The sequence below is a fragment of the Sphaerodactylus townsendi genome, linkage group LG06, assembly GCF_021028975.2.
Source record: "Sphaerodactylus townsendi isolate TG3544 linkage group LG06, MPM_Stown_v2.3, whole genome shotgun sequence".
Taxonomy (NCBI): Eukaryota; Metazoa; Chordata; class Lepidosauria; order Squamata; family Sphaerodactylidae; genus Sphaerodactylus; species Sphaerodactylus townsendi.
The window spans coordinates 117306809-117323301 of NC_059430.1; the positions used below are offsets into that span (position 1 = coordinate 117306809).

General features: G+C 66.5%; 2 protein-coding genes across 2 annotated transcripts in view; both read right to left on the reverse strand.

The window, feature by feature from the left end:
* SCN1B (sodium voltage-gated channel beta subunit 1) overlaps window positions 1-2917 on the reverse strand; it is a 49618-nt gene extending 46701 nt beyond the window's left edge. The window contains exon 1 of the mRNA XM_048501953.1: window positions 1923-2917. Coding sequence (XP_048357910.1) covers window positions 1923-1968 — 46 coding nt within the window. The 5' untranslated portion in view covers window positions 1969-2917. The remainder of the gene's footprint in view (window positions 1-1922) is intronic.
* Window positions 1985-10632, reverse strand: LOC125435453 (translation initiation factor IF-2-like). The gene is made up of 3 exons (XM_048501653.1): window positions 10307-10632; window positions 2581-3141; window positions 1985-2498 (listed from the first exon to the last, which is right to left on the reverse strand). Exons 1-3 carry the CDS (start codon window positions 10630-10632, stop codon window positions 1985-1987), a joined length of 1401 nt encoding a protein of 466 aa, XP_048357610.1.
* Between the last annotated feature and the right edge of the window lie 5861 nt (window positions 10633-16493).

The following is a 16493-nucleotide window of genomic DNA, read 5'->3' on the forward strand; positions in this document are numbered from 1 at the left end:
GGCAGGAAACGAACGCACACAGGCGCAGGCTGCCACGCACGCCGGTGCACCTCCTGCTAGACTGCTTCAAGTTCTGCGCGCTACTGCTGAGAGGAGGGGCGTAACTAAGGCAAAAATCACGTGGCAAAATCGCCAATTGGTAACCCCCTCTCGGCACACCGAAATAATTAGTAACCTACTCTCGGGAACCTGTGAGAACCTGCTGGATCCCACCTCTGCCTTTGAGGCCTCGTTCTCAAACAACCTGACTCCGTGACACTAAGGCCAATGAATCAAGGCTGGATTATGAAAGACGAGGTGTTTTTAAAATTACTCTGTATTTCCCACTAGCTTACGTAGTGCACGCTAGAGAAATTTCAAGCCATTTCCAAAGTGTTCCCTGAACATTAAAAAAAACCCACTTCCCAAAAAGAGAGAGATGTGTTGAGTATCTTAATAAGAGCCCACAAGTCAAAAACGACCACCTGGGGAAATTGTTATATAACACACACACTCATATGCACAATTTCAATTTATAGGCACCATTTGGCGTGGCAAAACACACAACCACAGCCAACTTAGATTCAACACTCAGGCAAATCCATAATGTATTTTCCAGTATGTGGAGAATGGATTTCTTCCATCAGGGAAGCCCCGAGATCCTTTGGATAAGGTAACCTTGCAAACAGCCATTAGTCTATTCACCTATGGCGAGTCAAAATCAATGGCAGGTGACTATATAAGCTTGAGACCAACTCCTGTTTATTTGAAAGTCCTGACTCCTGACTGAACTGAACACAGGCTAGTCCACAGTACTCATTACTATAGACAGCAAAGTTGGTGTACCAGTGAGTATTTCCTCCTGGGCTTGGGAATGATGCTGTCCCCCAAAGATTTCGTAGGAGTTACAACCGTCTGCCTCCTTTTATTTACTTGTTTGCACCCTACCCTTCCATCCAATGGGGACCCCAAGCAGCTTTGATCTCCTGCATATTATGCTCACAACAACCCTGCGGGGTAGGTTAGGCCAAGTGCACGATTGGCACACGGTCACCCAACAACCAGCTTCCTCGGCAGAGTGGGGATTCGATCCTGTATCCCCCAGATTCTAGTCAGACACTCTAATCCTTCACTCCACCAAAATCAGCACTCTGGCCTGAGGAAAGCGACACACCCCACTTGGCTGAGGGCTGAAATCGGCCTCTTTCTCCTCCTAAAGGATTCAATCATCAGAGCCACCTTTTCTCATACAACTTTCCATCTACTCCAGGGATTCTCCTCTGGGATTCGCCTTGCAGGGTTGCAATACAGGAAGATGTTATTACTAAATCCTTGACCCCCACTGAGAGCAAAAAGGAAACCCAGGCATGGATTACAGAAGGTGTGGGAATGGGTGGTGGTAGACGTCCCACCCCTCTCCTCCCCCCAATCCAAAGAGATAAGGGACTCTGCAAACTGCGCTCTGTTGAGTCCTAGGCCCCCCTGGGCAAACCCTAAAGAACGAAGGGAAGACCACATTTGTGGGGTCCCAGAACGAACTAAGGAGAAAGCCAACAGCAGAATCTGGGCCTTTTTCCTCAGCGCCCCCAAAACTGAGTGGAGAAGGCTGGAGAGCTGAAGCCTCCCAGCAGGCCCCGTCTGCATGCCCCCAAGGGGAAACCTTGGCTCTCCTGGGAGGGGCCCTGCACTCTGTCCCGAGTTCAAATCCCGGGCAGCAACAATAAAGTGGATTTTTTTTCCCCAGGCCATGGAAGGGAGGATAGAGGCAGGCCAGAAGAAGCCGAAAGAAGCGTCAGCACAGGCCGGAGTCTTTTTCTCCCCCTGCTCCCTTTCCACCAGCTCTGTCCAAACCGGGGGGCGGCTGTCCCCCCCCTCCCCCCCGACCCACCCAGAGGTCCCACTCGGCACTTCCCAACCCTCCCTCCGTTTTGTGCGGGACTCACCTAAGGTAAGGCAGGCCAGGAGGCGAGCGGGGTGCAAGAGGGCCATGCTGGGGGGGTTCGGTTCAAGGGTGCGCGCCCCTCTCCGGCCTGGCGAAGCCCCGCTGCTCACGATCCTCTGTCCCCTCGGCGGTGCCCCCCCCCCCTCCTGCGGTCAGCAGACAGACGATCCCGGGGAAGAAGCTGCCAGGGAGGGTATTTATAGCGCCAGTCCCGGGCGCCTTGGAATGTCCCAGCCGGATGCGGCCGGCCCTGCCTCGGAGAGCGGATCCCTCCCGGCCCGGGGGCGACCTGCGGCGGCAGGTGGCGCTCCGGGGCCCGCGGCCGGAGGCCCGTTCGCCCCGCTGCGGCGCTGGGACGGAGAGAGCGCGGAGAAGCAGGAGAGGCGGCCGGCGGGAGGCTCCATAAAAGTTGGGGTGGGCCCGGAGAGAGCGGGGCGAACTGGGGCGCGGGCGCCCTTCTCCCGGCGTCCGGGTCCCGCGGAACGACCCGCCACTGGGACCCGGGGCCAAGCGGCGCGCCGCGCGTCCCCCCAAGGGCCCGGCGCCGTCCCCGGGAGGTCTCGTGGGCTCGGCTTCACTTCGGCATCAGCAGCATCGCCTCCGCGGAGGGCACGTTAGAAACGGCGGGGGGGGGGGGGGGGGCGGCTGGAAATCCGGACCCGTCAGCAAAAAGCCGATTGGCAAAGCGCGCGAGGAGGAGCCCGGCGCCCCCGCGGGGAAGCGCCCGCCCGGGACGCGGGAGGGTGCGATCCGGGCTGCGCTTGGGACGGAGCGAGCTTTGCCGGCTCCCGGAGGAGGCGGGGGGCTGCAGGGCGGAGGGCGAGGCTCCGAGGGGCCCCCTGCCCGGGCCGGGGATGCTGCTGCGCCCGGCCCCTGTGGTCGTGGCCTCGGCCGGCTTCCCCCCCACCCCTCTGGCGGCGCGCACCGCTGCGGCAGAGCCGGGCTTGGCGGAGAGGGCGGCGGGGAAGGGAGCGAAGCGTGCGCCAGGCGGAGGGGGGAGGGCGCCGCCAGACTTGATGCATTGCAGCAGCCGGAGGGGAAGGGAGGGGAGGGGAGCCGCCGGGCCCCCGGGGGTGCCAGGCCAGGGGAGGGGGCTACCTGGGACACCCCCGCCCCAATGGAGCGCCGGGAACAGTAAGTCGGCTTGGGGGGGCGGGGATGCGTCACTCTCTGGTCTCTGCAGTGGCTCAGCCCCAGCTCTCGCCCGGCGCCCTTGGCTCCTGGAAAGCAGGGGCCGTGTCGCAGGAATGTTTCTGCACATGGTCAGGAGGGCTCTGACCCCCACCCCTCCCCGCGGTGGCCTTTCTTGATGTGCCTTGTTGGGCGGGGGGGGGCGGTTTCCACTTCACGACAACCCGGAGAGGTAGGGCCCGCTGGCTCAAGGTCACGCGGAAAGTTCTGTGACAAGCAGAGATTTTGAGGGGGGGGCTCCCTCCCGCCTTGGTCGCTACCGACTCCATCACGCTGTTGGCAGGGCCAATGACTGAGCCTCAACTCCCCCCGCCCCCGCCCCCAATAATCTCCTATTTTCTATAGAGAAGGGAGAGAGGCAGGTGCTCTGTCTGGAAACCATACCTGTCCTTGTAATTCGGTCTGTGATTACTCTGTGGTGAAGTCGTGGAATTACACTTTGTGCATGCACAGAGGCAACATCTTGCTTTATCAAAAGACGCTGTCAGTGGAACCTGGGCACTGATAAGAGCAACAAGAAAAATAGTTTAGAAGTATACCCTGGTTTTCTCAACCTTTAAGGAGTCTCAAAGCAGCTGACAAACTCCTTCCCTTCCCCTCCCTACAACAGGCACCTTGTGAGGCAGGTGGGGCTGAGAGAGCTCTGAGAGAACTGTGACTGGCCCAAGGTCACCCAGCAGGCTTCATGTGGAGGAGCAGGGAAACAACCAGGTTCACCAGATTAGAGTCCACCGCATATGCCAAGAAGTGGGGAATCAAACCCAATTCTCCAAATTTAGAGTCCACCTGCCCTTAACCACTGCACCACGCTGTCTCTCTGGGGGGGGAGGGGGTGTCTCACTTGTAAAGCATGGAACCTCCCACTGCAATCCTAAACAAAATCATCTGCCGACTCCTAGATCCTAAATAGGCCATGCAGTTGAAGCTGAGGCAACAATTACTCAGAAGTAATCTTTAATTCAGTAGATCTTGATGTACTTAGCTACATTCACTGTGGAGCCACAGAGGCAGATCTACTCAGAAGTCAGCTCTGTGTTCTTTATTGGGGCTTACTCCCAGGGAAAGTGTCCTTAGGATTCCAGTCTTCTTATTCTCGAAGCTTTTAAGGATCAGAGCCACTTAAGTCCGATGATTAAGGAACTCCGGTTGCATTTTGAAAGGCAAGTAATGCTTTTTATTTACAGATCAGGGAGCTATTACCTGCTTCATTCATTCCCGAGACATCGTCAAAGGAAAAAAGTGATTAACAGAAGAGCATCAGAGGCTATTGGGCTTTACAGAGAAGCAGCTAATAGCTAAAATGGATAAAAAATATTATTTTTTGAAAAAAGATAAGTCTTAAAAAGTGCAACTGAAAGTATTTAATATTCTCTATTAAAAAACTAGCACAGCCACGCTTAAATAGGGAGATTAAGTTACCCCGGTGATATGAAGTTACTACTAAGTGTGTTACTCCTTGGCACATTGCAGTTGGCAGGAAACTTTGAACCCCCTCCCTATTGAGTTGCAAATTCTCAAACTCTGAGCCCCTTGCCCTATTGAGGTGCAAATTCCAATCTATGTGCATGTTAAGTGCCATCAGGCCGTTTCTGACTCATGGTGGCCCTCTGAATCAGTGACCTCCCAAATGTCCTCTTGTTAAAAGCCTTGCTCAGGTTTTGCAAATTGAAGTTCCTTGTCTGAGCGACTCCATCTCTCGTTCCGTCTTCCTGTTTCCTTGCTGCCTTGCACAGTTCCCAGCACTAGCATCTTTTCCAGTGACGCTTTGTCTTCTTGTAATGCGAGCAGAGGACGACCGCCTCAGTCCAGTCGACGTAGGCGAAAAGACGGTACCAACAAACCGGCTGGGACTCTTTCACCCTGCCCATTTGAGTGTCTGTCCCTGCACAATCAGCAGCAAGCCATAACTTTTCTGCAGGACGGGTTGGCTGCCTTGAGGGGGCTTATCAGTCCCGCAAGCCGGCTGAGGCAACCCCCTTGCTCTCAAACTGGCCTGCAGAGCCAGGCTTGCCAAGTCAGATCAGGAACAAGGAAGGTAGGTGGTGGTGCCTCAGCCGGCTCGCAGGCTGATTAACCCCTTCAAGGGGCTGCATTCAGCCCCCTGACCACATGTTTCACACCCTTGGGATAGAAGTTTCAGTGTCAGACAAGGAACGGGCCAGGATTGAATCCCCGCTTTACCACAGAAGATCATTGAGTGACCTTAGGCCAGTGATGGCAAAGCTATGGCACGGGTGCCAGAGGTGGCACTCAGAGCCCTCTGTGGGCACGCGCAAATAGAGTTCATCACGTGGGGGGGAATCGCCCCCCCACACACACACACACATCTAGGCTGGCCTGGGCCGCTGGGCTCGATTATTAGCATTAAACCTAAGACCTAGTTTTGGGGAAGCAGTATAGGTAACCCTGTTAAGTACTGTTAAACCCCACTGATTTTCATGGGAAGAACTAAAGTGCGATCCTTTACCTGGGAGTAAGCTCGGTTGCTGGCAATGGGGCTTGCTTCCGAATAAACCCTCCTAGGGTCGTGATTTACCCGTTCGAAGAGTTGCATGGTTGCTTCAAAGTAAAGCCAACAACTACCACCAAGCTTACTCCCAAGTAACGCACGCTCGGACCCAACCATTTAAAAAAACCCTAAAACCTCAGTACTCAGGTTAAATTGCCGTTTTGGCACTTTGCGATAAATAAGTGGGTTTTGGGTTGCAGTTTGGGCACTCGGTTTCAAAAAGGTTTGCCATCACTGCCTTAGGCCAATTGCAACTCTCTGCCTAACCTACCTTGCAAAGTTGTTGTGGAAAGAAGAGAAGGGGGGAATAACTTCTTTCTGACGCCATCAACAAATCATGGTTCTTTTAACTTTGTGAGGGTGGAATGTTTTAGCTGTTCATGTTTTTAATGTATTTAATTGTTGTGAACCGCCCCAAGCCCCTTGGGGGGGAGGCGGTATATAAATTGAACAAATAAATAAAATAAATTTTAAAAGACGAGAACCACACAAGGTGCTTTGGGAAGAAAAGGGGGGTATGAATGAAGTAAATAATTTCCCTGACCCTCTTTTTTCCCACTGGCAGGATTAACTGTGAATGTATTTGGGGAGGGGGTAGATCAGCCCTCCTCCTGCTTGGTTTGTTGTGCCTCCTGCGCACCCACCCGTGCTGTTCCCACTTTCCACTCCCCCACTGAGAGCAGCAATCGGACTCTGGAGGGAGAATCTTGGTTTCTGGCGCTTCCCTGGCGCGGTGCCCGGTGCCCATTGTCCCTGCTCAAATGAGCAATCGGTGTAGCGTAGGGACAGGAAGTACACAAGTAATTGGGAAGGAAGGCAAGGCTTGACTTTGGGTTGCCATTAGCCCTTCAATTCTATGAATAGACTCGTCCAGCCTTATGCTGGACCAGCCCTTCTGTCAGTCTTGTCTGCTGAAACTGGCAGAGGAGCTCCAGGGTCTCAAAGCAGAGGTTGTCTGAAGCATGCGTCACAGGAGTCTTTTAAAACTGCAGTGGCCAGGGATTGAACCTGGGATCTTTTGCATGCCAAGCAGATCCTCTGCTGGAGCTACAGCCCCTTCCTTTAACAAGAACAGGTGTCATTACTGCTATCTTGAAACCATCGTGATCATTACTATCTGGAAGTCTCTCTCCAAGGTCCCAGGTACAGATCTTATACATCACTTCCCATGAGTTGTGCCCTGACCTGGACGGCCCAGGCTAGCCTGATAGATTTTAGCTGCTAAGCAGGGTTGACCCTGGTTAGGGCTTAGATGGGAGACCACCAGAGGCGTAGCTACAAGGGGATTGGGGGGTGCGCGTTGCACCGGGGGCACGCCTGGGGGGCAGCAAAAATTTCAGGTTTGTTTTTTGTATTTTTTAGTGTTTTTCAGTTTTTGGCCTGCAGGGAGCGCAGTGTTTAGGCCAGCAGCACTACATAACTTTAGTGCTGCTGGCCTAAACACTGCGCTCCCTGCAGTGTTTAGGGGGTGCCTCTTTCCGCATTGTTTCTAAAGGGAGCTAATAGAGATGGGGGCTACACCTTTGAGAGTCCATAACTTTGGGCCCCATGAACCAAACTTCACCAAACCTGGCTGGTATCATCAGGATAGTCTCCTAAAGATACTCTGAAATTTTGATGTTGCTAGCCTAAAAACTGCACCCCCTGCAGGCTTAAAACTGAAAAAAAAACACTACAAATATAAAAAACACAAACGAACATGGGGCGGGGGGCAGCAAAACTCAGATTTTGCACCAGGCTCCAAGTAGGCAATGGCAAACTACCTCTGTTGGTCTCTCACCTTCAAAACCCTATCGGGTTGCCATCAGTCAGCTGCGACTTGACAGCAGTTAACACACGCCCTACTGGCTGCCAAATTCCTGTTCTACTGGAGAGGCTGGGAATAGAACCTGTGACCTTCTGCATGACCAGCAGAGACTTTGCCCCTGAGCCCATGCTTCTTACATATTGTTAGCGCCGATTATCCAAGCAAAAGCGAATCGCCTTGCAAAGCTTCAGGCGCAGAGATTGTATGTGTGGGTCCACAAGTCCTTAGTTAACATTTCGGGGGGGGGGGGGTTCGTGGGGTGGCCTCAGGTATCGTAGGGAGCCCGATGCTGTCAATCTTTGTCTGGCAAAGAGTCTGCTTACTCACGGCTTGTCAATTGATGTCCTAAAGAAACACAGTACGAAAACCCAGGGTGTGTAGGTACAAGAACACGGAACTCACGAAGCCTCTTTTTACACTGTGGATCTGTCCAAGCCAGTATTTTTACAAGCTGCCTTGAACACATGGAACTGCCGTTGACTTGAACAAGGCTCTGGGCCCATCAAAGTTGATGGAGATTTAAAAAGGGCAAGGCAGTTGGTGCTAAATAAGTAAATACATATTTTATTACTCTGTTAAAATTTCCTGTGTGTTTCACCCAAGAGGTTTCTTCAGGGGAATCTTTTAATAACAATGATTTTTCACAGATCAGCACATGGCTACTGATCTTATTCTCTTCTTCAAGAAGCAATGGCGTTTAACAGCATCCCCTGAAGAAACCTCATGGGTGAAAAGTGTAGGGAATTTTAACTGAGTAATAAGCTATGTTTTACCTATTTTGCACCATCGATGTTGGCCTTTTTTTTCACGTCCTGTGATTGGTGTGGCTTTTTTTATTTCTCCATGGCCCCAGAAGAAGAGTTTGGATTTATACCCCACTTTTCTCAACTGTAAGGAGACTCAAAGGCGCTTACAAATTCCTTCCCTTCCTCTCCCCACAACAGAAACCTTATGACAGTGGTGGCGAACCTTTGGCACTCCAGATGTTATGGACTCCAATTCCCAGCAGGGGCTGATGGGAATTGTAGTCCATAACATCTGGAGTGCCAAAGGTTTGCCACCACAGCCTTATGAGGTAGGTGAGGCTGAGAGAGTTCTGAGAGAACTGTGACTAGCCCAAGGTCACCCAGAAGGCTTCCTGTGATGGAGAGGGGAAACAAAAGCTGGTTCACCAGATAAAAGTCCGCTGCTCTTCTGGAGTTCTCCAGATTAGAGTCCACCTGCTCTTAAGCACTGTACCACACGGGCCAATGTCGATATTGTCTGCTTAGACTGGCAGCCGTTCTCCTGGTCAGGGCCTTTCACATCCCAGGGGTTGAATCTGGTGCCGTGCAGATCTTGTGCCTCTGAGCCACGGCCCCCTAGGATCGGAGATACTCAGGTTGTAAGCCTCTTTCTGTTCCTATTAGGGGGGAAGGTATTTATGTTTTTAAAAATCCTTGAGCAACTTGAAGGAGGGGTGCAGCTAGGGAAAATCTGGTCTTGTCACACCTTTATTTCAAAGCAGAGGAGGGGATTTGGAATCAGAACCGTACCACAGCTGAAGCAGGGGTTAAAACTCTTCCCCTTTCCATTTGCCACCTTGAAATCTACCATCCTTGTTACTGTGACTCCTTGTCTTCTTATCCAATCTTTTTGACTGCTCAAGTGCCATCCTATTTTTGACAAACTGCTATTTTGGGAATAGTGAGGTTATGAGCAATGGGGCGGGCGGGGTGTGTGAATATTCTATAAAGCAGCAACCCTAAAGCAAAGTTATTCTGAATTCAGGAAGATCTGCTCCCAATAAAACCTGCTGGGGATTACTGTTTTCTTTTTCTTTTCTTTTTCTTCCTGAAAGGAGCATCATTTTCTTGCCTCTGTCTATCTCTCATTAAAAGAGAGGCCAGTCTGGTTCATGTCAAGAAAACATCGCCGTGACTTTTTATTTACTTATTTGGCTTTAGGTCCCAATGCAACCCAAGCTGTCAATCTGTTCTGCAATCCTGATTTTGCTGGTTCTCACAATAAATCTGGGTGTATTACTATCAGCATTTTGCAGGCAGAGAATTGAGGTGGGGGGGGGGGGTTGCCCTCATAAGGTTGCCCACCAAGTCCAGAATTCTTAGCAAGCTGATTGTGTTCACTCAGAAGCAACTTTGCCCCGAGCATCATCAAGTTTACTCCCGACAGACGTTTTCTCCGAAAGCGTCCCAACTAGTAGAGTTGCCAGCTTTGGGTCAGAAAATACCAGAAGAGCTTGGAGGTGCAGCCTGGTGGGAGTTGGGTTTGGGGTGGCGAAAGACCTCCGTAGGGTACAATGCTATAGCATCAATCCTCCAAAGCAGCCATTTTCTTCAGGGGAACTGATCTTGGTCTCCTCGAGTTCAACTGCAAAAGCAGGATCTCTCCGGGGGATAACAGGAGGTTGGCAACCCCGGTTCCAAGACAGGAAAGCCGGCGTACTGTTCTTGTTCAAAACAGCGACGCAGCCCCTGCTTTGCAGAGTCCCTAGGAAGGAAGTTGGGTGATTTATAACCTCCCACACTAGCCCCGCCTTCATCATCCTGACCAATGGCAAATTGGGGCAGATCTTCTTGTCCAACGGGCTGGAGCTATTTCCCCCCCTAAATAATGCTGCCCCAAGAGGCAGGACAGTAACATTGCCTAAAGTAATACGGACCTTTTAAAGAAATCATCTCTTACAATGTTGAATGCAAACAGGCAGCCACCCAGTGGTGGGATTCAAATACTTTAACAACCGGTTCCGCCTTGCCGCCCGGTTGCTCCAGGGCACTAAAAGCCCCGTTGCGTTCTCTCCCAGGGAAGCAAGGGGGTTTTCAGAGCCCCGGAGCAGCTGGGCACCTTGCCCCCCTCCCAGGCAGCCACCCTCCCTCACCTTCTCACGCTGCCCTTCCTCACCTCCACGTCCGGGCGGAGAGAACTAAGCCAGGAAGTGCGGCCTCCAATAGGGGGCGGGGGAGGGGCAGCAGCCTTCCACAGGCCCGCTGGGTGCCCCTTGAGTTGAGGAGCGCCCAGCGGGCCTGCAGCAAACTGCTGCCGGGCTGCACCACCCCACCTCCATTGGAGCCTGCGCCTGCCTCCAATGGAGGTGCAGGGGGTGGGGCAGCCTGCTGTAGGCCCACTGGGCACTCCTTGGCACCGCCCCACCAGGCTGCCCAGGACCACCACCAGCTCAAGTAAGTGGGGTGCGGGGGGCGCCATTTTGCCCCAGGCGCCATTTTGCCCCACTATGTCTCTGCTCCCCAGCGCTGCCTAGCTTGGCTGTCCTCCTGCCCTGGGCTCCGAGGCACTAAAAGCTCAAAAGCTCCCTCGCTCCCTCTGCCAGGGGAGGGGGAATGAGGGGGCTTTTAACAACCGGTTCGCCCGAACCGGGAAAAACCGGCTGAATCCCACCACTGCAGCTACCTTGCTATCATCTGTGGGAGACAATGTGGTCCTGTAAATGACGACGAAGAAGAAGAGTTTAGATCCGTGGTGGCGAACCTTTGGCACTCCAGATGTTTTGGACTACAATTCCCATCAGCCCCTTGGGGGGGGGGGGTGGGGGGGGGGGGGGGTGGGGGGGGGGTGGCTGGTGGGGGGGGGGGGGGGGGGGGGGGGGGGGGGGGGTGGGGGGGGGGGGGGGTGGGCGGGGGGGGGGGGTGGGGGGGGGGGGGGGGGGGTGGGGGGGTGGGGGGGGGGGGTGGTGGGGGGGGGGGGGGGTGGGGGGGGGGGGGGGTGGGGGGGGGGGGTGGTGGGGGGGGGGGGGGGTGGGGGGGGGGGGGGGTGGGGGGGGGGGGGGGTGGGGGGGGGGGGGGGTGGGGGGGGGGGGGGGTGGGGGGGGGGGGGGGTGGGGGGGGGGGGGGGTGGGGGGGGGGGGGGGTGGGGGGGGGGGGGGGTGGGGGGGGGGGGGGGTGGGGGGGGGGGGGGGTGGGGGGGGGGGGGGGTGGGGGGGGGGGGGGGTGGGGGGGGGGGGGGGTGGGGGGGGGGGGGGGTGGGGGGGGGGGGGGGTGGGGGGGGGGGGGGGTGGGGGGGGGGGGGGGTGGGGGGGGGGGGGGGTGGGGGGGGGGGGGGGTGGGGGGGGGGGGGGGTGGGGGGGGGGGGGGGTGGGGGGGGGGGGGGGTGGGGGGGGGGGGGGGTGGGGGGGGGGGGGGGTGGGGGGGGGGGGGGGTGGGGGGGGGGGGGGGTGGGGGGGGGGGGGGGTGGGGGGGGGGGGGGGTGGGGGGGGGGGGGGGTGGGGGGGGGGGGGGGTGGGGGGGGGGGGGGGTGGGGGGGGGGGGGGGTGGGGGGGGGGGGGGGTGGGGGGGGGGGGGGGTGGGGGGGGGGGGGGGTGGGGGGGGGGGGGGGTGGGGGGGGGGGGGGGTGGGGGGGGGGGGGGGTGGGGGGGGGGGGGGGTGGGGGGGGGGGGGGGTGGGGGGGGGGGGGGGTGGGGGGGGGGGGGGGTGGGGGGGGGGGGGGGTGGGGGGGGGGGGGGGTGGGGGGGGGGGGGGGTGGGGGGGGGGGGGGGTGGGGGGGGGGGGGGGTGGGGGGGGGGGGGGGTGGGGGGGGGGGGGGGTGGGGGGGGGGGGGGGTGGGGGGGGGGGGGGGTGGGGGGGGGGGGGGGTGGGGGGGGGGGGGGGTGGGGGGGGGGGGGGGTGGGGGGGGGGGGGGGTGGGGGGGGGGGGGGGTGGGGGGGGGGGGGGGTGGGGGGGGGGGGGGGTGGGGGGGGGGGGGGGTGGGGGGGGGGGGGGGTGGGGGGGGGGGGGGGTGGGGGGGGGGGGGGGTGGGGGGGGGGGGGGGTGGGGGGGGGGGGGGGTGGGGGGGGGGGGGGGTGGGGGGGGGGGGGGGTGGGGGGGGGGGGGGGTGGGGGGGGGGGGGGGTGGGGGGGGGGGGGGGTGGGGGGGGGGGGGGGTGGGGGGGGGGGGGGGTGGGGGGGGGGGGGGGTGGGGGGGGGGGGGGGTGGGGGGGGGGGGGGGTGGGGGGGGGGGGGGGTGGGGGGGGGGGGGGGTGGGGGGGGGGGGGGGTGGGGGGGGGGGGGGGTGGGGGGGGGGGGGGGTGGGGGGGGGGGGGGGTGGGGGGGGGGGGGGGTGGGGGGGGGGGGGGGTGGGGGGGGGGGGGGGTGGGGGGGGGGGGGGGTGGGGGGGGGGGGGGGTGGGGGGGGGGGGGGGTGGGGGGGGGGGGGGGTGGGGGGGGGGGGGGGTGGGGGGGGGGGGGGGTGGGGGGGGGGGGGGGTGGGGGGGGGGGGGGGTGGGGGGGGGGGGGGGTGGGGGGGGGGGGGGGTGGGGGGGGGGGGGGGTGGGGGGGGGGGGGGGTGGGGGGGGGGGGGGGTGGGGGGGGGGGGGGGTGGGGGGGGGGGGGGGTGGGGGGGGGGGGGGGTGGGGGGGGGGGGGGGTGGGGGGGGGGGGGGGTGGGGGGGGGGGGGGGTGGGGGGGGGGGGGGGTGGGGGGGGGGGGGGGTGGGGGGGGGGGGGGGTGGGGGGGGGGGGGGGTGGGGGGGGGGGGGGGTGGGGGGGGGGGGGGGTGGGGGGGGGGGGGGGTGGGGGGGGGGGGGGGTGGGGGGGGGGGGGGGTGGGGGGGGGGGGGGGTGGGGGGGGGGGGGGGTGGGGGGGGGGGGGGGTGGGGGGGGGGGGGGGTGGGGGGGGGGGGGGGTGGGGGGGGGGGGGGGTGGGGGGGGGGGGGGGTGGGGGGGGGGGGGGGTGGGGGGGGGGGGGGGTGGGGGGGGGGGGGGGTGGGGGGGGGGGGGGGTGGGGGGGGGGGGGGGTGGGGGGGGGGGGGGGTGGGGGGGGGGGGGGGTGGGGGGGGGGGGGGGTGGGGGGGGGGGGGGGTGGGGGGGGGGGGGGGTGGGGGGGGGGGGGGGTGGGGGGGGGGGGGGGTGGGGGGGGGGGGGGGTGGGGGGGGGGGGGGGTGGGGGGGGGGGGGGGTGGGGGGGGGGGGGGGTGGGGGGGGGGGGGGGTGGGGGGGGGGGGGGGTGGGGGGGGGGGGGGGTGGGGGGGGGGGGGGGTGGGGGGGGGGGGGGGTGGGGGGGGGGGGGGGTGGGGGGGGGGGGGGGTGGGGGGGGGGGGGGGTGGGGGGGGGGGGGGGTGGGGGGGGGGGGGGGTGGGGGGGGGGGGGGGTGGGGGGGGGGGGGGGTGGGGGGGGGGGGGGGTGGGGGGGGGGGGGGGTGGGGGGGGGGGGGGGTGGGGGGGGGGGGGGGTGGGGGGGGGGGGGGGTGGGGGGGGGGGGGGGTGGGGGGGGGGGGGGGTGGGGGGGGGGGGGGGTGGGGGGGGGGGGGGGTGGGGGGGGGGGGGGGTGGGGGGGGGGGGGGGTGGGGGGGGGGGGGGGTGGGGGGGGGGGGGGGTGGGGGGGGGGGGGGGTGGGGGGGGGGGGGGGTGGGGGGGGGGGGGGGTGGGGGGGGGGGGGGGTGGGGGGGGGGGGGGGTGGGGGGGGGGGGGGGTGGGGGGGGGGGGGGGTGGGGGGGGGGGGGGGTGGGGGGGGGGGGGGGTGGGGGGGGGGGGGGGTGGGGGGGGGGGGGGGTGGGGGGGGGGGGGGGTGGGGGGGGGGGGGGGTGGGGGGGGGGGGGGGTGGGGGGGGGGGGGGGTGGGGGGGGGGGGGGGTGGGGGGGGGGGGGGGTGGGGGGGGGGGGGGGTGGGGGGGGGGGGGGGTGGGGGGGGGGGGGGGTGGGGGGGGGGGGGGGTGGGGGGGGGGGGGGGTGGGGGGGGGGGGGGGTGGGGGGGGGGGGGGGTGGGGGGGGGGGGGGGTGGGGGGGGGGGGGGGTGGGGGGGGGGGGGGGTGGGGGGGGGGGGGGGTGGGGGGGGGGGGGGGTGGGGGGGGGGGGGGGTGGGGGGGGGGGGGGGTGGGGGGGGGGGGGGGTGGGGGGGGGGGGGGGTGGGGGGGGGGGGGGGTGGGGGGGGGGGGGGGTGGGGGGGGGGGGGGGTGGGGGGGGGGGGGGGTGGGGGGGGGGGGGGGTGGGGGGGGGGGGGGGTGGGGGGGGGGGGGGGTGGGGGGGGGGGGGGGTGGGGGGGGGGGGGGGTGGGGGGGGGGGGGGGTGGGGGGGGGGGGGGGTGGGGGGGGGGGGGGGTGGGGGGGGGGGGGGGTGGGGGGGGGGGGGGGTGGGGGGGGGGGGGGGTGGGGGGGGGGGGGGGTGGGGGGGGGGGGGGGTGGGGGGGGGGGGGGGTGGGGGGGGGGGGGGGTGGGGGGGGGGGGGGGTGGGGGGGGGGGGGGGTGGGGGGGGGGGGGGGTGGGGGGGGGGGGGGGTGGGGGGGGGGGGGGGTGGGGGGGGGGGGGGGTGGGGGGGGGGGGGGGTGGGGGGGGGGGGGGGTGGGGGGGGGGGGGGGTGGGGGGGGGGGGGGGTGGGGGGGGGGGGGGGTGGGGGGGGGGGGGGGTGGGGGGGGGGGGGGGTGGGGGGGGGGGGGGGTGGGGGGGGGGGGGGGTGGGGGGGGGGGGGGGTGGGGGGGGGGGGGGGTGGGGGGGGGGGGGGGTGGGGGGGGGGGGGGGTGGGGGGGGGGGGGGGTGGGGGGGGGGGGGGGTGGGGGGGGGGGGGGGTGGGGGGGGGGGGGGGTGGGGGGGGGGGGGGGTGGGGGGGGGGGGGGGTGGGGGGGGGGGGGGGTGGGGGGGGGGGGGGGTGGGGGGGGGGGGGGGTGGGGGGGGGGGGGGGTGGGGGGGGGGGGGGGTGGGGGGGGGGGGGGGTGGGGGGGGGGGGGGGTGGGGGGGGGGGGGGGTGGGGGGGGGGGGGGGTGGGGGGGGGGGGGGGTGGGGGGGGGGGGGGGTGGGGGGGGGGGGGGGTGGGGGGGGGGGGGGGTGGGGGGGGGGGGGGGTGGGGGGGGGGGGGGGTGGGGGGGGGGGGGGGTGGGGGGGGGGGGGGGTGGGGGGGGGGGGGGGTGGGGGGGGGGGGGGGTGGGGGGGGGGGGGGGTGGGGGGGGGGGGGGGTGGGGGGGGGGGGGGGTGGGGGGGGGGGGGGGTGGGGGGGGGGGGGGGTGGGGGGGGGGGGGGGTGGGGGGGGGGGGGGGTGGGGGGGGGGGGGGGTGGGGGGGGGGGGGGGTGGGGGGGGGGGGGGGTGGGGGGGGGGGGGGGTGGGGGGGGGGGGGGGTGGGGGGGGGGGGGGGTGGGGGGGGGGGGGGGTGGGGGGGGGGGGGGGTGGGGGGGGGGGGGGGTGGGGGGGGGGGGGGGTGGGGGGGGGGGGGGGTGGGGGGGGGGGGGGGTGGGGGGGGGGGGGGGTGGGGGGGGGGGGGGGTGGGGGGGGGGGGGGGTGGGGGGGGGGGGGGGTGGGGGGGGGGGGGGGTGGGGGGGGGGGGGGGTGGGGGGGGGGGGGGGTGGGGGGGGGGGGGGGTGGGGGGGGGGGGGGGTGGGGGGGGGGGGGGGTGGGGGGGGGGGGGGGTGGGGGGGGGGGGGGGTGGGGGGGGGGGGGGGTGGGGGGGGGGGGGGGTGGGGGGGGGGGGGGGTGGGGGGGGGGGGGGGTGGGGGGGGGGGGGGGTGGGGGGGGGGGGGGGTGGGGGGGGGGGGGGGTGGGGGGGGGGGGGGGTGGGGGGGGGGGGGGGTGGGGGGGGGGGGGGGTGGGGGGGGGGGGGGGTGGGGGGGGGGGGGGGTGGGGGGGGGGGGGGGTGGGGGGGGGGGGGGGTGGGGGGGGGGGGGGGTGGGGGGGGGGGGGGGTGGGGGGGGGGGGGGGTGGGGGGGGGGGGGGGTGGGGGGGGGGGGGGGTGGGGGGGGGGGGGGGTGGGGGGGGGGGGGGGTGGGGGGGGGGGGGGGTGGGGGGGGGGGGGGGTGGGGGGGGGGGGGGGTGGGGGGGGGGGGGGGTGGGGGGGGGGGGGGGTGGGGGGGGGGGGGGGTGGGGGGGGGGGGGGGTGGGGGGGGGGGGGGGTGGGGGGGGGGGGGGGTGGGGGGGGGGGGGGGTGGGGGGGGGGGGGGGTGGGGGGGGGGGGGGGTGGGGGGGGGGGGGGGTGGGGGGGGGGGGGGGTGGGGGGGGGGGGGGGTGGGGGGGGGGGGGGGTGGGGGGGGGGGGGGGTGGGGGGGGGGGGGGGTGGGGGGGGGGGGGGGTGGGGGGGGGGGGGGGTGGGGGGGGGGGGGGGTGGGGGGGGGGGGGGGTGGGGGGGGGGGGGGGTGGGGGGGGGGGGGGGTGGGGGGGGGGGGGGG

Coding starts and splice junctions, on each gene's coding strand:
- LOC125435453 (XM_048501653.1), bottom strand. CDS start 10,632: ATGGCGCCCCCCGCACCCCACTTACTTGAGCTGGTGGTGGTCCTGGGC. Junction 3,142..10,306: donor AGGAAGGGCAGCGTGAGAAG/GTGAGGGAGGGT, acceptor CCTGCTTTCCAG/GAGCCAAGGGCGCCGGGCGA. Junction 2,499..2,580: donor AATCGGCTTTTTGCTGACGG/GTCCGGATTTCC, acceptor CTGATGCCGAAG/TGAAGCCGAGCCCACGAGAC.